This window comes from Scyliorhinus torazame, chromosome 10, assembly GCF_047496885.1.
Source record: "Scyliorhinus torazame isolate Kashiwa2021f chromosome 10, sScyTor2.1, whole genome shotgun sequence".
Classification (NCBI taxonomy): domain Eukaryota; kingdom Metazoa; phylum Chordata; class Chondrichthyes; order Carcharhiniformes; family Scyliorhinidae; genus Scyliorhinus; species Scyliorhinus torazame.
The window spans coordinates 205,157,392-205,180,726 of NC_092716.1; the positions used below are offsets into that span (position 1 = coordinate 205,157,392).

The window sequence follows — 23,335 nt, forward strand, 5'->3', positions numbered from 1 at the left end:
CCCCTCCCCCATATCCCCCTCCCCCATATCCCCCCCTCTCCCATATCCCCCCTCCCCATATCCCCCCTCCCCCATATCCCCCCTCCCCCATATCCCCCCTCCCCCATATCCCGCCTCCCCCATATCCCCCCCTCCCCATATCCCCCCTCCCCATATCCCCCCTCTCCCATATCCCCCATATCCCCCCTCCCCCATATCCCCCCTCCCCCATATCTCCCCCTCCCCCATATCCCCCCTCCCCCATATCCCCCCTCCCCCATATCCCCAAGTGAATCCAGCCCTAACCTTAACCTCTGCAATGCACGCGCAACCGATGGTGTGCATTCATATACCTGCCTTACACTGTTGCCTTTTACCCCTGCCCCCCGCCCTCCCCACAGGAGAAGCGCGCACACAACAATAGGGAGCATGTGAGGACTGGAGGAGGGCCCGCTGATGAGAGGCCACTGACCGTACACGAGGAAAGGGCCCTGGAACTGGCTGGCGGACCTGAGGACCGGGAGGTTGCTGATGCAGAGGTCGGGGGCGTACTAGCAAGTGAGCCACCAACAGCCCGTCCCCATATCCCCCCTCCCCCGTATCACCTGATCACTGCCTGATGTCGAACCATGCATGCTTCATTGTTTATCGCAGGACCAAACGTCCAGGCACCCATCCCCGCAGATGCAGACCGCCCGCAGGATGCCCCTCGGAGACCACAGGAGACGGAGAGACCCGCACCCTCCAGCATGCGACGCCCGCAGGATGCCCCTCGGAGACCACAGGAGACGGAGAGACCCGCACCCTCCAGCATGCGACGCCCGCAGGATGCCCCTCGGAGACCACAGGAGACGGAGAGACCCGCACCCTCCAGCATGCGACGCCCGCAGGATGCCCCTCGGAGACCACGGGAGACGGAGAGACCCGCACCCTCCAGCATGCGACGCCCGCAGGATGCCCCTCGGAGACCACAGGAGACGGAGAGACCCTGGCCCTCAAGCATGCGACGCCCGCAGGATGCCCCTCGGAGACCACGGGAGACGGAGAGACCCGGACCCTCCAGCATGCGATGCCCGCAGGATGCCCCTCGCACACCATGGGAGACGGAGAGACCTGGAGCAACAGGGAGACGACACCCCCGTCACGTGCGGGAGCGACCACCCAGCGACGAGGGGGGCAGCCACAGGCCCCCGTCACATCCGAGCCAGGACACCACTACCCAGGACACCACTACCCAGGACACCACTACCCAGGACACCACTACCCAGGACACCCCTACCCGGGACAGCACTACCCAGGACACCCCTACCCGGGACAGCACTGCCCAGGAAGACGAAATACCGGACAGTGACCCAGAGTGGATGGGTGGAGACGAACCCCCACCCCAAAGTGCCATGGACTCAGAGTGGGACGAAGAGCACGACACAACGCCACTGCTGTCACCAATACCCTCCACCATCGCAGAAACACTCACCACGGTTGGGCACTTTAGTGATGAGGCGTCTGGTACACTCACTGGTGCGCACAACACAGCTGTCCCGGTACAGCAGGTGGAGGTAGGAGCAGCAGAGGGACCGGGCGGTCGGAGGGCAGCCCAGCCCAAGCGAACATCTGCCGCCCAGATGGATCCCGGGTTCCTGCAGTTACCACACCCACACATAGATCCGATGCAACCACCGACCCGGAGACGAGCGAAGACGGTGACGGGCGGCTTGCGGCGGCTGCGGTCGCAGGTGGAGGAGTCCACCCGCGTCCAGGAGCTGGGAGTGGTGCCTGTCATGCGTGCCACCCAGGCTGACACCGCACGGGTGGCGTCCGCGGTGGAGGCAATGGGTGCGACGGTGTCAGACATGGGGAACGGTTTGCGAGGCCTGGGGCCTTCCGTGCAGGCGGCGTCTGTGGCCCAGGAAATGGCTGCCCTCTCACAGGAGGCCATGAGCCAGTGCCAGCGCCAGATGGCAGAGGCGCTCAACGCCATAGCCCAGTCTCTGCAGGCCATGGCCCAGTCTCAGCAGGCCATGGCCCAGTCTCTGCAGGCCATGGCCCAGTCTCAGCAGGCCATGGCCCAGTCTCTGCAGGCCATGGCCCAGTCTCAGCAGGCCATGGCCCAGTCTCTGCAGGCCATGGCCCAGTCTCAGCAGGCCATGGCCCAGTCTCTGCAGGCCATCGCTGAGGACATCGGCGCCAGTGGCCATGTGCAAGCTGGCGTCGCACTGTCACAGACAGGGTTTGCCATCCCCCTGGGCTCCATGGCTGCAAACCTGCAGACCCCTGTCGATACCAGCACGGGCCTCCAGGAATGGCAGCGCCAGATGTCGGGGGGGCGTCGGATGGCCAGTCCGTTCGCATCCCCCACCCATGTAGAGGCCTGGGGGCCATCGGGCACCCCGAGGGAGGAGGAGGTGGTGTGGTCCGTCCCGGCTCCCTCTGTAGGGGAGGTCCCGGTACACCGCGACACCTCGGACTCCCCCCCTTCCGTCCCAGGTGCATCGGGTGGGCAACGGGCAGGACAGGCTGGCAGCTCGCCATCCCAGTCGCCCGGGCCGCAGCCTGGCCCATCTAGGCCAGGACGCCCCAGGAAACGGCCGCCAAAGGGATCCAGTGTCAGAGGGCAGGAATCACAGGAGTCCACCTCCAGTTCTGCTGTACCGTCTGGGGAACCACGTAGACGTAGTCAAAGGGCCCGTAAGGCCAAACAATTAGACACTGAGTAAGTTGGCACGGGTGCAGGGCACAGATGAGTTTTAGGGGCTAGGGCACGTGCATGAACTCCTTTGGTTATTAAAGTCAATGTTACACCTACCGAAGCTGCCTTTGTGCTCTTTCCAAAGTGTGCGGGGGTGTCATGTACGTTGAGCGCAAGTGTGTGTGTGAGGGGTGGTCTTACCTCAGCCCCAGGTGAGTCTGCCCCCTTCCCCCTGGGCTGCCATCAACATCCCCCAGGCAGAGGACGGGACCGTGCGCTGCAGTGTCACAGCCGCATGCAGGGATGGTCCGGGTGGATGGTGGTACTGTGGCCATGGGTCAGACATAGTCCAAAGATGTAGAGCCAGGAGCTCATCGCAGGGCGGGTTGTCATCATCCTCCATGGCCTGCGATAGACACGCGTCCACCCGCAACTGTGTGAGCCCGGCCCGTTGTGCCGCTGGTGGATCGGCAATGGGGGGGGGGGGGGGTTGTGCATGCGGGTGGGGTGGGTGGGGTTGGGGAGGGGGGTGAGGGTGCTGGGTGGGTGGATGGGTGTGGGGTGTGGGTGGTCGGCTGTTGCCATGGTGTGCGGTCTGTGGCCATACTACCCGATTCCCACACCCATCTAGTCAGTGAAGCGGGCGTCTATCAGTCTGTCCCGTGCCCGCTGGGCCAGCCGGTAACGGTGGACAGCCACCCGCCTGTGTCTACCCCGTCTGCCCTGACCATTGCCCCCATCCCCCTCATCTGGGGAGGACTGCGCCTCTTCCTGCTGCTCCTCCACTCCGCCCTCCTCTGCCTGCGGCACATCGCCCCTCTGCTGGGCTATGTTGTGCAGGACGCAGCACACCACAATGATGCGGCCGACCCTATCTGACCGATACTGGAGGGCGCCCCCAGAGAGGCCCAGGCACCTGAAACGCATCTTCAGCACGCCAAAGCACCTCTCGATCACTCCGCTTGTCGCTACAAGGGCATCATTGTAGCGGTTCTCCGCCTCATTGCGTGGCATCCGTATAGGCGTCATCAGCCACGATCGCAATGGGTAGCCCCTGTCGCCCAGCAACCAGCCCCTCAGCCGGGGATGGCGTCCCTCGTACATGCCGGGGATGGATGACCGCGACAACACAAATGAGTCGTGTACACTGCCTGGGTGATGGGCGCAGACGTGCAGGATCATCATGCGGTGGTCGCAGACCACCTGTACGTTCATCGAATAGGTCCCCTTCCTATTAGTGAACACGGCCCTGTTACCTGCAGGTGGCCGCACGGCGACGTGCATTCCATCGATCGCGCCCTGGACCATGGGGAACCCGGCCACGGCAGAGAAGCCCACGGCCCGGGCATCTTGGCTGGCCCGGTCCACGGGGAAGCGGATGTAGCGGTGCGCCATGGCATATAGGGCATCTGTCACTGCCCGGATGCACCGGTGCACCGATGTCTGCGATATGCCGGACAGGTCCCCACTCAGTGCCTGGAATGACCCCGTTGCATAAAAGTTCAGGGCCACCGTAACCTTGACGGACACGGGGAGAGGGTGTCCCCCGCCAGTGCCACGCGGTGACAGGTGTGCCAGCAGGTGGCAGATGTGTGCCACGGTTTCCCGGCTCATCCGGAGTCTCCTCCTGCAGTCCCGGTCCGTGAGGTCCTGGTATGACTGCCGGGGCAGGTACACACGGGGCGCCCTCGGGTGCCTCCGTTGCCGTGGGGCCGCGACGTCCTCGTCCCCCTCCTCGTCCTGTCGGTCAGGTGTCCCTCCAGCCTGCGCCGCCTCTCTGCCACGCTCGTCCTCCTCCTCCTCCTCCTCCTCATCCAGGGCAACATAGACATGAGCGGCTGCCACCACGGCGGCCAACATCGCTGGATGATCTGAAAACATGACGGCCTGGTGGGGGGGAGGGGAACGACGACATGTCATCATTGCCCATAACCCCTCCTCCCCCCAGCCAGGTGGCATGGACCGCATGGGTCCAACTGTTGGAGGCTGGCACCTGGCCAGGTGGACCAACTCACTTGCCCTCCCATCCCCCTCCTCGGCACGGACCCCCCCCAACCCCCAACCTCCACCCCGGCACGGCACGGACTCCCCCCCCCCCCAACCTCCACCCCAGCATGGACCCCCCCCCCAACCTCCACCCCAGCACGGACCCCCCCCAACCCCCAACCTCCACCCCGGCACAGACCCCCCCCCCCCAACCTCCACCCCGGCACGGACCCCCCCCCCAACCTCCACCCCGGCACGGCACGGACCCCCCCCCCAACCTCCACCCCAGCACGGACCCCCCCCCCCAACCTCCACCCCAGCACGGACCCCCCCCCCCAACCCCCAACCTCCACCCCGGCACGGTCCCCCCCCAACCCCCAACCTCCACCCCGGCACGGACCCCCCCCCCCCCAACCTCCACCCCGGCACGGACCCCCTCCCGGCACTCCCCCGGAGCCCAGCCTACTCTAACCACCCCCCCCCGCCACACACACACACACACAAGCCGAGACACACCTCTCCTCACGCAATCAGACTGCGGCCACGCCATTGCCTGCCCAGAGCCAACCCCCCAGGCCGTCACTCACCTCCACGCTGGTCGGCGTGAGCCTGGAGCACCGGGTCACGCCGATGAAAAGGAGGTTTGATTCACGTCGACGTGAACGGTCATCACGTCGACGGGACTTCGGCCCATCCGGAAGGGAGAATATCGGCAGGCCGAAAATCGGCTGCCTTGCGCAGACCCGTGACATTCTCCGCGGCAGTGGCGCCATTAACGCCCCGCCGACTTTTCTCCCTTCGGAGACTTCGGCAACCGGCGGGGGCGGGATTCACGGCGGCCAACGGCCATTCTCCGACCCTCTGGGGGGTCGGAGAATGACGCCCGATACTCATTCGTTTTATTCAGGCATATAATATGAACAGTGGTGATGGTGCTCTTTACAGATCTATTGGTGCATGTCAGCCCACAGCTTCAAACTGCCTGCAACCCTCCAAGAAAGTCCATTTATTTATGTGAAATATTATTTTATTCAACAATTTATTATTTTGGTGTCCCAGTTGATTTCTCACCCTAACAGCTTGCATTTTCCGCTGCTTCACGCAGTGCCAAACTCAAAGTAAGATGAGACAACAGTAGCTTGTCATCAGATAAGAGTGTCAGTAGCAAATCTCCACTTCTGCTCATGACACACTTACCTCCAAGCCCACCTCCGCCGATACAGATCCTGGTTTCACATTGCTGATAAAGATCCCTGGTTTTTGGGTTGGACCACTAGAAATGCTACATTAGAGGAAAGAGAGAGAGAATATTGAGTAAAAGATTTAAAAAAATAATATTCAATAATTAATGGTAAAAGTGAAAAGTGCAACTTGTAGAAGAAATCTTTCTTGTCCAATAAATTGACAGAAATCGTGACTTACCTGCATCCCAGGCCTTTTGTGCCAACTAAGCTGATAAAGACCTTCTTTTCCTTTATTTCCTTGCTTCCCAGTGAAGCAAGGCCAGCTACACTCATCTTCCCATCCTACAAAAAATAAGATTGCGAACAAACTCACAATAAATTTCAGACTTTGACAAGACCAACATTCAGAATATTGGTGTAAATAAGAATTGCCAGGTATATGTGATGAGTACTTTTCTTTTCACAAACATTGCTTTCGAATTAACAGTCATTTCTAAACATGATTGAAGTTTCTCATCAATAATCTTATGAGATATTTGTTTTATTATGCATGGAGAGAGAGCTTGCATACAACACTATTAAAGACTGCATTTTCAATTTATTTTTACAAAAAATGTTACTGCCAAATTTCACGCAAGAGCACAAAGATAGTAAAGAGGGAATAAACTGCGAGGGAGTGGGGCCGAAAGGGGGCTCATATAGGATGACCCATTGCCCCAAAGTTAGCTATCTACATTCGGGGGTTGGGGCGTGGTGAGGTGTGAGGGGTTCATGCCAGCGATCTATGTTCGGGGTGGGGGGGACATGCCATCAATAGGGGGGTGGGGCACGTCCCAATGTCCATGGGGGAGGGGGTCTTTAGATTCAATTTTGAGTTCAGGGCCCCTTGTTCTCTGTGAAGCAGGGCTTGTTGGCATGCCCCTCATAATGACAGGTCAAAACATACCCCTCTTCAAAAAAATAGCAAAGTGTGGGAAGATCTCATCGGGAAACCTGTCTGTTTGTCTGGGGGAATCATGCCAGTTTTCTGACTGAACCCGATGCTTTGCCATTATTTCGGAAAAATTCCGTTTGGCTTATTTCTTCCCTCTTTGAATTTCCCAATCAGTTGCCTTTTTTTCTGTGATCCAATTTTTTATCAATAACCCTACAGCAAACTCGAGATAGTATGAACTCAAAAAGGTTTAGTTTATTTGAACCTGTTGTTTTATGTACTCTGGGATAACACAGGCTGCAACTCGATGCAGCTTTGACCAAAAGATACTCCAGATGTTGAAGTAAGTTCAATGTGATTTATTGAACCATTAGCACAGTTCTCTATGAGTTCGACTCTCCTGCTAATCTTGCTATAGTAACTCAGTCTAACGAACCAGTCTGCTCTAAGTCACGTGGTGGGTGTGATGCTTCTGATCTGCCCCTGTCCTACTCTCTAAGTGCTGTCTGTGGAAAAGAGACAGAGCATGTGTGCCCTGTCCTTATATATATGGGTTGTGTAATGCCCCCCTTGTGGTAGTGTCACCTCTGGGTGTCTTGACTGCCCATTGGTCGTGTCCTATTCTATGTGTTCATTAGCTATATGTCTGCATGTCATTACGTCTCTGGTGCTCCCTCTAGTGTTTACTTAGTCGTAGTGTATTTACAGTGATGCATATCACCATAGAACCCACTCAAAATGCAGGAAGTGCGTTTGCACCATTGCATCCAGACTTAGACAATAAAGGCAGGGATAGAGAAAAGAAGGATTTACAGAACTGAGACCACTGAAAAAATTAATATTGGCTTGAATATTTTGCCTGTCGGGCAAGAACACTTGACGGCCCGTAGGTAGGCGCAAAAGACACTTCACTTCCTGCTGCAATTAGCCCGCAACACAATTTCAAGCTGGTTGGCCAATTAACGGGAAGCCAGGGTGAAATGCACACTGGGAAAGGCTCAACACTGTTGGGGAGGGCGACAGGAGGGCAGGTGCTGAGAAAAGGTAGAGTGTGGGCTTGGGCTCCCTTAGGGAGACAACCATTGCGTGGCTGTCTCAGGGAACCACAGATCTGTAAAAAATAAAATGCGAGAGGAAAGTTCTGCAAAGAGGCTTTAAGCATAATATTCATATGCAAACCTCGGCCCCTAGTCACCTTGTTAAATTTATTTCAACCCTGACTGTCCATCCCGACCTGGATGTAGCTAAAACGTAAATGCTGCTTGACCAATGACCAATCGGCCCACCTGACAACCATAAAAGCAGATCGGCCACAATAAAATTGTGTTCAATTGGCCCCTTAATGGGCTGCATTGCCTGCTGTACTGATGGCAGGTGCATTCTCAACTCACGGGACAAAATATTGCGTGAGTGTATGATTATGATGGAATCCGCGTCCGACATCTTCTCGAGCGATTTCACGCATGCCCACCCAAGCAACATACGACCATTGGTTCACATGGGTTCCTGAATCAAGAGTCAATCTCTAATCAAGTATTCCTTCATGCAGGTCAGCAGGTTCTGGATAAAGTGATGGTGTCCAGTGGTAGTGACATCACAAAATGAGATCGGCACACAGAGATGAATCAATCTGGAAGGGGATGGTTCAGAACATCCAACAGAAGCAGGGTAGATGGAGTCATGTCCCGAACCTGGGCTCGAGCTCATTTCTGTATCAGATGCTAGTCAGATTTTAAAAGCAGCAAACTGAGCTCAGCAAGGAAATATTAACTTGTTCCAACAAGCTAGTGGCCTAGATCGCATGTCCCCACCTCCCACTCAGTCTCCAACAAAAGAATGGACATCCAGCATTTAGAATGTGGTTGGATTTTTAAGATTGATAACTATCTGAGCAATTAGGAATTGAAAGAATAGTTGTGGGCCCAATACTCTTTGCAGACCATCAGTCTCCTTCAAGCCAACCTAGGTTATTTAATGCAGATGGCCTTTTTATAGCTCATAGCTCTCTTTGAAGTTGGACTGTGCAGTGCACAGGTGGTCATTAGTGACTCCTCAAGAGATAACGAGGTGCAAGTTTCCCTGAAACTGCAACATGGCTTCTTTTGTCTTCAGGCAGACATAGGTTCAGCCACTTTAAGGTTGTTTGTTCATTTACGAAATAGCAATGAGGATATCTATATATATTCTCTAAAAAATATACAGGGTGACGTCTTAGTCCCTCACCCTTTACAGAACATTTGCTGAATCTTTTCTTTGCATTTAAACAAGCCATCAATGCGACCAGGAACAGAGCTTTAATTTATAATCAATAATTAACATCATTGAGGGCATAACGAAAATCTATGTAGCATTTTTCATATTGAAATGGTACTATAATCTAAAGTCTAGTTTGCAGTAAAAACACAAATTCATTTAAAATATAACAATATTATCCGTGATTTTGTTGCATTTTAACTAGGAGGCAATCAACAGACCAACATAATTACATGAGGAATCATTCCTACAAATGCTCAGGGCTGTATATTCCTCTGAATCATGACATAACTAAGATTTGCAAAATGCATCACGGTGTCTCCTCTTCCTCCCCCGTGGTGCAAAGGGGCATCCTGAGGTCATGAAAGGCATTAACTAAATGCAAGTCTTTGCACGGCATTAAAAATTCTAAATAATTTAAGTTTTGGTTGATGCTGTTGCTCTCCAGGAATATAGAGAATGATGATAGAGAAATTCAGGAAGCATTCAGTTCAATGCACCATCGAAAGTGGGGTGCCACCCAGAATCCCTGCTCCCACCACACCACTCTGTAGCTTAAACCTATTGTGATATTACTCTTTTGGTAATATATCTCATTACTCTTTGCTTCTTATCCGGAATGGTCTGATGCTGTGATTCTGAAGAAACCACAGGTCTTCAACTTAAAGCAAACTAATTTATTGAGTAACAATTGATTAATATTGAGTTTGCACTCCACAGAACCATAACTATAATTATTAAAGTATTAACTAATTCAAACTGCACGTGCTAAACTATGCTGTGATCTATCTATCTTACACTCTACTGTCTAGTCACTCCTGGTTGGAAGAGAGAGACCAAGATCCTCTAAGTGTTCTGATCTTAATGGGATCCAACGATGCCCTCTAGTGGTTGTGTTACTCTGAGATGTAATAATTAACCCTTTAGTTATCTACATATATACATATCATTACACCTATAACCTCTGAAAAATTGATGTTTTAAGAGCATTATTAATTCCAAAAACATTTCACTTAGGGTTAAATGCTGATTTAACAGATTATGGGCTGGATTCTTTGATCCCCAGCCACGTGTTTCTCGGAGGAGTGCTGCTCATTGGTGGTGGGATTCTCTGCTCCTGGGAACAGAGAACCCCAATGGCCGGAGAATTCCGGCCCAGAAATCCCCTTATTATAATTTCGGAATCAAGATTATAATCCTTCTTCTTAAATAAGAGCCACCTGATGCAAGCTAGAGCTAGTTACTCAATCCTTTATACAATTTCAGCTTCTTCAAATAGAATGACACTTGCTGTTGAATTACTTTCAGATACATTACACCAATAAAGTTACCACTGGTTCTTCCAACTTGTGAGAACTTTGCTCACATTTGTTAACAGAGACGATTCTATTTAAACATATTCCAAGTAGAACTAATTTAGATTTAAAATAGAAACAAACTTGCAGACAGTTGCTGGAGACGGGTTTCCAAGAGGTATAAATGGCCCCAATTAAAACGAAGGGGAACAAATATCAATTGAAAACAAAATCTACCACTTACCCCAGCGTCTGACACAAACTGGTCCACAAACTGCCATTTCAAAGAGTCCTCAGAGGAACTAAAGAGAAAGAAAGATTGAAATGTCACTCCTATCTGCCTGATGTCTTTCTACAATTAATCATGGCTGTCAAGTCAACTTGCCAGCGGCCGAAGGACAAGTCGCTGGTGTGTTGTCATATCAGAGATTGAAAAGTGCAAACCGTTGTTCTCTTGTCCACTTACCAGTAACCGAAAGACACAGGTCACTGGTGTCTTATCAGCCTATCAGCAAAAAAAGTAAAACTTAATCAGACCGGTAAGATTCAGAACTACACCATGCTAAACAAAGGGTGCGATTCTCCGGCCACGCTGCGCCGGAAAAGCTGCTCACTGTGGTGCAGCGTGGCCGTTGAAAATCGGGAGTCCCCGCTCCCGGGATCTACCCGGCTGGTAACACCTCGCGAGATTTAATGGGGATTCTTTTGTGGGCCTCTTTTAAATGACGTCCCGATCTCTCGCTACAACGGGGAGTTCCAGTAAGGGGAGCTCCTCATTGTACAAAACGGGCCTATGTGCAGCCTCGGCCGTGCATTCCTTGTTCAGGACCTTTATTCAAAGCGAGTCACATTGAATAGCCATGTGGCGGGAAACACGCGACTAAATGCGCTCATTTGGGGACTTTGTTCTCTTTTGGGAAATTTGCGCCTAAAATCTTCCTCATTCAGTATACCAACTGCAACTGGCATTTACTAGGAATTAATCTACTACTGGTTAATTATTTTATCAACCTGATGCAAGTATAGAACAATTATGATTTATTTGTGGAAGCACCATCACATATCAAAGACATGGGCCGGGATCCTCCGAGCCCGCGCTGGGTCGGAGAATGGGCAGTGACGCGGGAAATTCCCGCCACGCTAACGCCAGGACGTGATTCTCCGGCGAATTTTTTTTTAAAAACTACTATTTCATTTCCATTGTAGTCTGTTAACCTACAATGTGTCTTTTATATTTTGGACGGATTTCTACTTTGCCCACATCTGATTCTATTATCAGTTTAGCGTGTGCGCCAGTGTCTAATTTAAACTGTGCCTCTGATCCATTTATTATCAATGTTTCTAGCCAATTTTTATTTCTATCGGATAGTTGCCCAATTGGTTTATCAGCAGTATAATTTCCATTTGTTCAAGTGATTGCTTCTATTATGAAGTTGTCCAGTGAAGGAGGCATTGTTCAATCAATCTTTGATTCAAATTTTTTTTCCAAATGCAGGACATTGTTGCTTTAAGTGGGAGTGTCCACAGCGTGTAAATGTCATTACATTGGTGATGTCATGCGTAAACCTCCCATGAGCATGCTCAAATCAGTCACCATCCAGTTTGCGTCCTTTTTCAGTACGGCCTAAACCGGGTCCTTGGATTCATGTCACATTACATTCACTCCCCACCATCTGGTCTGGGCTTGCGAAATCCTACCAACTGTCCTGGCTTGAGACAATTAACACCTCTTTAACCTGTCATTATTCCTCTCTCCAGTTGCTCTGTCAGGACCTGTAGACTTAATTACCTGCAAAGATTCGCATTCAAAATATTGTATTGCATCTTTGACTTTATCGATATATATATGTGCCTGGAACCCACCTCTTCATTCACCTGAGGAAGGAGCAGTGCTCCGAAAGCTAGTGATTCGAAACAAACCTGTTGGACTTTAACCTGGTGTTGTCAGACTTCTTACTGAGCTCATCCCAGTCCAACGCCGGCATCTCCACATCATGTCTATCTACTAACTATAACTATTATATCTTAACGAGCTCTGCAATACACTATGAATCTCGTCTTCAGCTACAATCTAATCTCCCCGCAAGCCCAAGAGCCTGTGCAATTTATAGCTCCCTCTAGTGGCTAGGCTTAACATAACATTAACTCTTCACATGCTGTATATTTGTATAAATGTCACACGTCCAATCCCAAATCTTTTCAAGACCGCCATCAAATAACCCCACTCTACCCAATCAAACGCCTTCTCCACATCCAGTGCCGCCACCATCCGTCAGTTACATGATCACATTCTAACATTCTAACATTCGAGAACAGCTGCCTTCCCTTCACGAACTCTGTCTGATCCCTTCCTATCATCTTCGAGAGGCACCACTCCAACCGTGCCGGTCGATACATTGCACACTCCACTGGGTCCTTATCCTTCTTTAACAGCAGGGAAATTGAAGACTGCCCCAAAGTCTGCGGCACAAACCCCCCTACCTGTCGCCTTCTCAACATTTCCCACCATCAGCGGCGCCAACTTGTCCTTAAACCTCTTATAATCTTCCACTGGGAATCCATCCGGCCCTGCCGCCTTCCCTGACTGCATCCTCCTGATTGCCTCCTTTACCTCCTGTTCCCCCACCGGCCCCTCCAACCCAGCCCTATCTTCCTTTCCCAACCTTGGATACTCCAACCCGTCCAGGAAATGAGTAGCACTGTTGCTTCACAGCGACAGAGTCCCAGGTTCGATTTCCGGCTTGGGTCACTGTCTGTGCGGAGTCTGCACGTTCTCCCCGTGTCTGCGTGGGTAAATCCATTGGCCTCGGGCGGGATTTTGTGTTGGCTGGGCGAATGCGGCCGGAGAATCCTGCCCAAAATTTCTGTTCTTCAAGAGTGAACATATGCTGGTCTGATATAATGGCTGGTAGTCACATGCAAACAGTTGTAACCGGTGAGCCACTTCCATCGAAGCTTCAGGCAAGGTTTGATTGGCTGTCCACAGGGAAGGCAGTGCACGAATGGAGACAGTGGAGGGGGCAGTCCATGAATATGGGGAGAAGGCGGGGCGGGGACCCGGCCCTCCTGGACAGGGGGAAGTAGCTTCAGGCAAGGTTTGATTGGCTGTCCAGAGGGATGGCAGTGCGCCAATTGAGACAGGGGAGGGGGGGGGGCAGTCTATGAATATGGGGAGAAGGCGGGGCGGGGTATGTTGGCTGGCTTGCTCCGGAGGGAGGTAGGGCGAGGGAGATAGTCCAGGGACGGGAAAGTTAGTTGTGGCTCTGGAGCAGATTAATAACGTTTTTGAGGAGTTTTAGGAAAAGTTGTATAGGTCGGAGCCACTGGGAGAGGAGGGGGAGATGGTGGAGGTATAATATAATAATAATCTATATTGTCACAAGTAGGCTTACATTAACACTGCAATGAAGTTACTGTGAAAAGCCCATAGTCGCCACATTCCAGCACCTGTTCGGGTACACAGAGGGAGAATTCAGAATGTCCAAATTACCTAACAGCAAATTTTTCAGAACTTGTGGGAGGAAACTGGAGCACCCGGAGGAAACCCACGCAGCCACGGGGAGAACTTGCAGGCTCCGCACAGACAGTGACCCAAGCCAGGAATCGTACCTGGGACCCTGGAGATGTGAAGCAACTGTGCTAACCACTGTGCTACCGTGCTGCCCTTCAAGGATACTTGATATTTAATGACATTACCATCACTGAATCCCCCACTATCTACATCCTGGGGGTTACCATTGACCAGAAACTGAACTAGACTAGCCATATTAATACTGTGGCTACAAGAGCAGGACAGGGTCTAGCAATCCTGCAACAAGTAACTCACCTCCTGACTCCACAAAGCCTGCCCACCATCTACAAGGCACAAGTCAGGAATGTAATGGAATACTCCCTACGTGCCTGGATGAGTGCAGTTCCATCACCACTCAAGAAGCTCAACACCATCCAAGACAAAGCATCTCACTTGCTCCCCTTCCACCTACACGGGGATTGCTCCCCTTCCACCTACATGGCTGCTGCACAGCAGCAGCAGCGGTGTACCATCTCCAAGATGCACTGCAGGAATTGACCAACGCTCCTTAGGCAGCACCTTTCAAACCCGCGACCACGACCATCTAGAAGGACAAGGGCAGCAGATACACAGGAACACCACCACCTGGGTGTTCCCCTTCAAGTCACTTACCACCCTCACTTGGAAATATATCACTCTTTCTTCACTAGTCGCTGGGTCAAAATCCTGGAACTCCCTCCCTAATAGCACAATGAGTATACCTACACCACATGGACTGCACTGGTTCAAGAAGGCAGCTCGCCACCACCTCTCGAGGGCAATTTGGGATGGGCAACAAATGCTGGCCCATCCAGAAAAGCCCACATTCTGTAAAAATGAATGTTAAAAACCCTTCACTATTGCAACATTTACCATCACCTAATCACAATTTCCAAAACGATCTGATCTCTCTTAAACTTTTAAGAGTTTACAGCAGCCGATTTTCCCATTAGTGTCAGGAAGGGGGATTAACCCCGATGTGGCCTTTCTGTCTCCATCCCTGCAATGTCGGCAGATGGGATTCTGGAGCATGGAATGGAGATGGGCCAATCATGAAGCAGCCAGGTTAAAAGGCCCGCTTCCATTCGCAGAAACAGTAGACCGGTTCTTCAGATTTGTGTCAGTGCTTAGCACAGTTGCTTCACAGCTCCAGGGTCCCAGGTTCGATTCCCGGCTGGGTCACTGTCTGCGCGGGGTCTGTACATTGTCCCTATGTCTGCGTGGGTTTCCTCCGGGTGCTCTTGTTTCCTCCCACAGTCCAAAGATGTGTGGGTTAGGTGGGTTGGCCATGCTAAAATTGCCCTTTATGTCCAAAGAAATGTTAACTGGGAGTTACGGGGTTATGGATTGTGTAGATAAGTGGGCTTCACCGATTCCGGTGCAGACTCGATGGGCCGAATGGCCTCCTTCTTCACTGTAAACTCTATGATTCTATGAAACACCGGTATCCGTCAGGCTGCAGACTCCAATCTATAGTTTACCTCTCTGACATTGTGATTTAGGAAGGCTTCTGAAAGGTGACTGGTGTTATAAAAATGCAGAAGTTCTCTTTTAAGATGGCGCTGGCAGCTTCTACGTCGCAATGTGCTGGGTTCCTGACCCACCCGCTTGAAAATAGCCAGTTCCAGAAATGGCAGCAGGACTACAAGGACACTTTGCCGCAGAAGGCTGTGGAGGCCAAATCTGAGTGTCTTTAAGACAGAGTGAGATAGGTTCTTGATTAATAAGGGGATCAGGGATTATGGGGAGAAGGACGGAGAATGGGGATGAGAAAAATATCAGTCAACAGTCTAAAGATGTGCAGGTTAGGTGGATTGGCCATGATAAATTGCCCTTAGTGTCCAAAATTGCCCTTCGTGTTGGGTGGTGTTACTGGGTTATGGGGATAGTGTGGAGGTGTTGACCTTGGGTAGGGTGCTCTTTCCAAGAGGTGCAGACTCGATGGGCTGAATGGCCTCCTTCTGCACTGTAAATTCTATGATAATCTATGATCGAATGGCAGAGCAGACTTGATGAGCCGATTGCCTAATTCTTCTCCGATATCTTATGGTTTTATGTCTTAATTGCACCCCGTCCACTATTTTGTTTTGCCACCTGACTCCATTTAGTTCCAATCGCACAGGCGGAATTTCAATGAAACACACAGCCCTGCAGTGAAGGGCCCCGACTAATGGAATGGCCACATACGGAAAGATGACTGTTGTGTGGGCACACTAATCACAGACTGGCAGCTCTGTATTTGCTGATTGGCTCATTCAAATTTCCTGAGCCAATCAGCAGGCAATACAGAACACCATTGGGCTCTGATTGGTAGACTCCCCTTTAGAATGGGTAAACAGTGTACCAGACTGGGTTATCAGTTTACCAGATGTTGAGCAGTGGTGGCGACATAGAGAAGTTCAGACAAGGACCTAACATCGGGGTTCGGGCCTGTGAAGCTTTCAATGACGTGAGGCAACCAACGAAACAAAGAACAGAGGCCAGGTTGCAAAAGTTATTGCAACTTTATTGAATGCTTCACAATTGTTAGCCTCATTTAGAAGTTTTGTCATGGGTGTTCGAAATGACTATACCTAAGTGGAAGCAGAGGCATTAACATTAACAAAGAATACAGGCGCTCTGATGATGAAAAGCATACACATGATACAGGAAGTTCCTTGTGATGGAACTAGAGACAATTAAGTCACTTTAAAAGGGAAAAAGATCAACCTTCAGACTGTCAACATTACCCGTGACACATTAATGGTGCAATTGCAGATTAGAAGCGAATCTCTGTGAATTATTTTGCGTGCTATTTTACAAGTGTTTGGATGAGAATGCTAAGAGCCGGTGCAGTAAAAGATTAATTGAATTCCTCCGGGTGGACAAAAACATAAATCTTTTTGGATATGAAGTGAAACAGTTCATTCATTCCATCGATAATGATGAGATCTGTGCTTAGGGATCACCAGCTGAATGGTACAGACTTGTATGTGATGGCCTGCAGACAACCTTTCCAAAAGTGGAAACCATTCTGAAAATATTTTAACCAAGAACTGTCACAAATGCTTCCCGTGGATGGTTATTTTCTGTATTTTAAAGAGTGAAACATTATCTGTGACGTACAATGAGTCAGGAACATTTAACAAGTTCAACAATCCTGACAGCTGAAAATGCATCCTTACATGATTTGATGTATGATGATGTTTTGTGAAATAGAAGTGCAGAAGAGAAGCCAGTCAAGCTGCCATGGATTGCAAATAACTGATGAAGTAAGAAAATCTAAAAACATCTGTCCCTCTACCATGTTCTCCAGTCTAAGGGCTAAATTCTTCCGCCCCAAGAACGCAATGGGCCTGAAGCCACTTCTCCCTGTCCAGGAGGGCCGGGTCCAAGTCCCCCTGTCCTCCTTGTCCACCTTAGCCTTAAACGAGATGACCTCCCCCCTCACTACTGCCTTCAGAGCCTCCCAAAACACTGACTGAGAAACTTCCCCTGTACAACTGAATCCCACATATTCCTCAATCAACTTCCCAATCTTATCGCAAAAACTCCGGTCCCCCAACCACCACACATCCATTCTCCACCTTCGAGTCGTGGGTCATCCTCAACTTCGCTGGGTAGACCACGCCGAACCTCACACTGTTGCTGTAGAGTGCCACCTTCACCTGACCGAAGGCAGCCCGCCTTCTCACCAGCTCCAAGGTTAAGTCCTGGTATGCACAAATACCAACTCCTTCCAACTGCACCTCACGCTTTTGTTTCATCCAACTCAGGATGTTCTCCTTAACTTGGTATTTGTGAAAACAAATTATGACTGCCCTTGGTGGTTCATTTGCCTTCACCTTGGACCTGAATGACTGATGAGCCCTATCCAGTTCATACCGGGAGAGTTCCTTCCCCCTCCCCCAGCAACTCCGCCAGCATCCTCGCAAAATATTCAGTCAGCCTTGGGCCCTCCACCTCCTCGGGCAAGCACACTATTCTTAAATTCTGTGGCCTCGACCTGTCCTCCACCTTAGCTCACAGTCCTTTGTTGGCCTCCACCACCCTCTGCAGCTCCTCACACATCGAGGTGAACCTGTCACTATGTTGCAACAGAGCTTCCTCCACCTCCTTCAACTTCTCTCCTTCTCCTGTACCTTGGCTGATGTCTTCAACACTTCTGCCTTCACCGGGGCTATCGCCTCCTCCACCATTCCTTCATTACTGCCATCATCTCCTTACGCATCATCATATGTTTGGCAAACTGCTTTTCAAACTCTCTAGCCATCACCTTGGTCATCTTCTCCACTGTAAAGCATGCTGCCCCACCCAGTGACCCAGCCTCCGCCATCTTTCCAGCAGCCGGGCTTACCCGTTCGCTCAAAGGCGAACCTTCGCTCATCCCCTTCCTCCCGACGGCTTTTTTCTGGTTCTTCCCCACCTTCCTTATGTCTCCCTGCACCAGCTCGTACAAAAACTGCCCCTGGGACCAGGCATTAAATTCCAAAAAAAACAAGCCTCGAGCAGGAACCACCCAATGGGCAACTTCCACCTGCATGCCACAAACGGAAGTTGTAATTGAAAATTCTAATGCACTTTGCAGCCAACTGTTAGCCACTGTTATTTTTATAATCCCCGCCTAGAGACCTGTGATTAAAAGAAAGAAATCCCCATGGCACCAATGGAAATAAAGTTAATGGACAAGATTTATTTCTGAAAGGTATACTCTAAGAAGCCAACTAAAATCAACATAGGTCAGACATTAATTGACAGGCAAAAGTTTTTCAAATAAAAAGGTACGTTTCACTTGCAATGATTAATACAACAAAGATTTGCCTTAAATAGTTACAAGCACTCGCATTACTTTGCATCCAAATTTGGTACCATGTGCAATTTCAGTCTTTCTAACTCAGCTCCGTAGACTCTCTCACTTCCCACTCAATCGTTTCAGATTCAAGTTGCATTTATCAGCAGCCATATTCCATCCAAAGCGCCCAGTCATGGTTAATACCAGCAAGATGCATGTCTACAAATCCTCTGTTAGGCCACAACAGTTCTGATGGAAGACAATCCCCAGAGCCATGACAATGAATCATAGCCCCGAATTACATACGGACATATTGAACTTTTAAATAAGGCATGTGATTTTGTTTTTTTAAAAAGGGCATAGCTGCAAAAACTGGCTGAGACTGCAAAGCAACTATGTGCTGGAATTCCTAAGTGAAACATGTGAAATATACTCAATTCCAAGAGAGACAATGGAATCTTTTTCAGACAGAGACACTTCAAAGGCAGAGATGCAATGCAAAAGAAACTGAACTGTAATCTCCTGTGGCGATAATGGAAGCTGATTATCATCTTAGCAGAGTTGTACCTCAGACATGTTTGTGTTTTTCCCTTTCCAGGAATATTTAAGAAAAGTAATTAAAAACCGTCTGCAACTCTGGATTCTGTGTGCTGATCTGGTGTTCCAGTTCCATGTGCAAGTGAGTGTTGTGGAGATCATACCTGAAGAACTTCCTCGGCACCCCTGTAGTGGCAGTTAAAATCTTTCTCTGATTGCTAGAAGCAAGTCATGTCAGCAAAGCCACTGTCAAAAAGGATGCAGGACAACTCTTTTCAGCTAACCTGCAGAACCAAGAATCTCCAAACCATCTGCTCAACTGCTGAAATCAACACGACAGGAAAAACCCAACTTAACAGCTGCAATGTTTCACCATCTACTCCTAATGGGCAAACCAAAGACTGATTCATATATATTTTTTTACTTCCATATTTGGACTTACTTCTTATTTCTAATCTGTGTGAATGCACGTTGCATTTTGTTATTTCCTCTCACGCTTTAGTAGCTGATAAATGTGCTTTTTCTTTAACTCGGGAAAGCCTGATTGAGTTGGTTGCTTGTAAAACAAAATAATATTTTGACTGGGAAAAGGTGCCCACAGGGAAAGGGATCCTTTTCTAAATTAACTTTGTTGTGACCATTTGAGGGGGTCAAATAAAGGCGGGGAGCCGGCCCATCTCTCCTCACCCAAGAGCATAACAATTTGGGCATATCCCATCCGGAATCATAACAAATTGAGGATCTTGCCTGGGGTCTGATGTAACACCAGAGACTTCATTCTCCACCTCCTTTAAACAGTGTGGCTCTTCCAACACCAGAATGTATTTCTGAACTGTCAAACAGTAACTGATCCATTCATGGAGAGCCTTGCTTGCTTATACACAAATTCTGTGTGTTCTGAACTGTCTGCTACCAGACAGACTGGAATACCACAACAGCAATTAGCTTTCGGTTTACTTTTCTGCTCGTTCGGAACATAGGAACATAGAAGCAGGAGTAAGCCATTCAGCCCATTGACCCTCCTCTGCCGTTCAATATGATCGTGGTTGATTATCCACTTCAATGCCTTTTTACCACACTCTCCCCATATCCCATTATGTCATTGGTATTTAGAAATCCATTAATCGTTGTTTGTAACATATTCAATGTTTGAGCTTCCACAGCTCTCTGGGCTAGTGAATTCCAAAAATTCACAAGCCCTGGAGTAAAAAACTGTCTCCTTAACTCAGTCCTAAGTCCTTATTTTGAAACTGTGTTCCCTGGTTCTCGACTTGTAAGCAGGGGAAATCATCTTATCCATGACCATGAGGTCATGTTGCAGCTATACAACACTCTGGTGCGGCCGCATTTGGAGTATTGCGTGCAATTCTGGTCGCTGCATTATAGGAAGGATGTGGAAGCATTGGAAAGGGTGCAGAGGAGATTTACCAGAATGTTGCCTGGTGTGGAGGGAAGATCTTATGAGGAAAGGCTGAGGGACTTGAGGCTGTTTTCGTTAGAGAGAAGAAGGTTAAGAGGTGACTTAATTGAGGCATACAAGATGATCAGAGGATTGGATAGGGTGGACAGTGAGAGCCTTCTTCCTCGGATGGTGATGTCTAGCACGAGGGGACATAGCTTTAAATTGAGGGGAGATAGATATAAGACAGATGTCAGAGGTAGTAAGGGCGTGGAATGCCCTGCCTGCAACAGTAGTGGACTCGCCAACACTAAGGACATTCAAATGGTCATTGGATAGACATATGGACAATAAGGGAATAGTGTAGATGGGCTTTAGAGTGATTTCACAGGTTGGCGCAACATCGAGGGCCGAAGGGCCTGTACTGCGCTGTAATGTTATATGCATCTATCCTGTATATTTAAGTATTTTGTAGATTTCAATGTGATCACCTCTCATTCTTTGAAAATCTAGAGAATGCAGGCCCAGTTTGCCCATCTCTCTTTACAAGACATCGCTGTTATCTCCGGAACAAGCCTTATGAACCTTTGCTGAATGTCCTCTATGGCAATAATATCCTTCCTAAGGTAAGAGGAACAAAACATGCACACAGTAGTCTGGGTGTATCAAGATTTTGCCACTCCTGCCCTCAGATCATATTGTGATAAATGGCAACATACCATTGACTTCCCTGATTTCTTGATGCACCTGCCTACCAGCTTTCAGTGATTTATTATGAGGACACCAGGATTAACTTTTACATTTACACTTTCCCATACCCGCCTCCCCGAACAGGCGCCGGAATGTGGCGATAAGGGGCTGTTCACAGTAACTTCATTTGAAGCCTACTTGTGACAATAAGCGATTTTCATTTCATTTCATTTCTAATCTCTAACCATTTAAGAAATACTTTGCACATCCTTCTACTAAAGTTACATTACACTTTTCCACATTATATTCCATCTGACACGTTCTTGTCCACTCACTAAGTCTGTGCAAATCCTCTTCAAGCATCTTTGCATTTTCCTCACAACAGACGTTCCCACCTAGCTTTGTGTCATCAATGAATTTGGAAATATTACATCCAAATCATTGATATATACTTTGAACAGCTGAGGCCCAAGTGCTGATTCTTGCGGTACTCCATTAGTTACAGCCTGTCAACACAAGAATGACCCGTTTATTCCTACTCTTTGTTTTCTGCCTGTTAGCTAACCTTTAATCCATGCCAGTATGTTATCCCCTATCCCATTTTTAATTTTGCTAACCAACTTCCTGTGGGAGAACTTATCAAAAGCCTTCTGAAAATCCAAGTATATCATGTCCATCGACTCCACTTTATCAATTTTGTTAGGAACAAGAGGTGACATGGTGGCACAGTGGTTAGCACTGTTGCCTCACAGCACCAGTGACCCGGGTTTGATTCTGACCTTGGGTGACTGGCTGTGCGGAGTTTGCACATTCTCCTTCTGCACTGTAGGGATTCTATGATTCTATGAAATACTCAAAAACCTCCAACAGGAGACTTCCGGTGGCGGTTCTGAGGGAGTGAGTCGCACATTCGGTGGCTCTCACTCCGGCTGGCTTTTTGGACCTAGTTTCCCGACTTGTCGGAACTTTTGAGTGCTAGGAAAGATGGCGACAAAGTTGCTGATTGAAGTGTGCGGAGCTGTATGGAAACAAAGAAGAGCAGAAAGCAGCGAAAGCAGGAAAAGAAGGGGCAGAGACAAAGTGGTGTGGGAGCTGCCCCGGGACCAAAGGTGGCTGACGTACGGACCGAGGACCAGACGATCCAAGCAGCGCTGGACAATATGCTGCAGGTCATAAAAGGAAGTTTTGAAGATTTGAAGTGGGATAACTTAGAACAGCTTCAGAAAGCGGTGGAGTAAGTGAACCGAAGGCTAGAGGCTAGAGTTATTGGCCTCCCAGAGGGAGCCAAAGGTGCGGACGCCACAACGTTTGTGGCAGGCCTGTTGTAGCAGCTGGTGGGGCTAACTCCTTTCCGCGACTGCTGGAGCTGGTTGGTGCACACAGAGTGCAGGTGAGGCAGCCGTGACCGCCGCCCCCCCCCCCCCCCCCCCCCCGACCAGTGGTGGTCAGATTTCACAGGTTCACAGACAAGGAGCGGGTCCTTCAGTGGGCAAAGAGTACAAAGAGCTGTACATGGAACAACAATGTCCTGTGCATCTATCAAGACCTGAGTCAGGAGGTGGCCAGGCGACGAGCAGCCTTGAAAAGAATGAAAGAGATTTTGTTCAAAAAGCACGTGAAGTTGGGTCTGCTTTTCCTGGCGCGGCTCTGGGTCACGCACCAGATCCAGCATTCCTACTTTATGAACCCCGATGAGGCGATGGAGCTCGCAAAGGATCAGGGACTGGTGCCGAACTGAGGGCCCACGGACCAAAGTCAGAGTCGGTGTACTATTGCTTGTGAGACTTCTAGTTTTCTTGGACTGACTTCCTATTATTTTGCTGCTTCACAGGCACTTTGTAGTTTCTGTTTTCCGTTTTCGCTGCCTCTGGGTACAATGGGCGAGGGGACGGGGGGACAGGGGTGCGAGTGCGGGGGTGCGGTGTGGGGGTGCGGTGCGGGGGGAGGGGGGTGTGGGGGGGGGGGGGAAACGGGAGCCCCCTCTCTCTTTTGGGTTTTCTTTTTTCTTTTTCTTTGTTTTTTTCTTTTTGGAGCTTCCAACGGAACAAAAATTTGGCCGGGAAGCAATGGG

At 49.8% G+C, this 23,335-nt stretch overlaps 1 protein-coding gene across 5 annotated transcripts in view; it reads right to left on the reverse strand.

The window, feature by feature from the left end:
* Positions 1-23,335, reverse strand: part of ush1c (Usher syndrome 1C) — a 420,683-nt gene that overhangs the window by 253,575 nt on the left and 143,773 nt on the right. For all 5 annotated transcript variants that reach the window (XM_072466296.1, XM_072466295.1, XM_072466293.1 and 2 more), the window contains exons 7-9: positions 10,562-10,619; positions 6,074-6,177; positions 5,849-5,933 (exon numbers count right to left, since the gene is read on the reverse strand). In XM_072466296.1, coding sequence (XP_072322397.1) covers positions 5,849-5,933; positions 6,074-6,177; positions 10,562-10,619 — 247 coding nt within the window. The remainder of the gene's footprint in view (positions 1-5,848; positions 5,934-6,073; positions 6,178-10,561; positions 10,620-23,335) is intronic.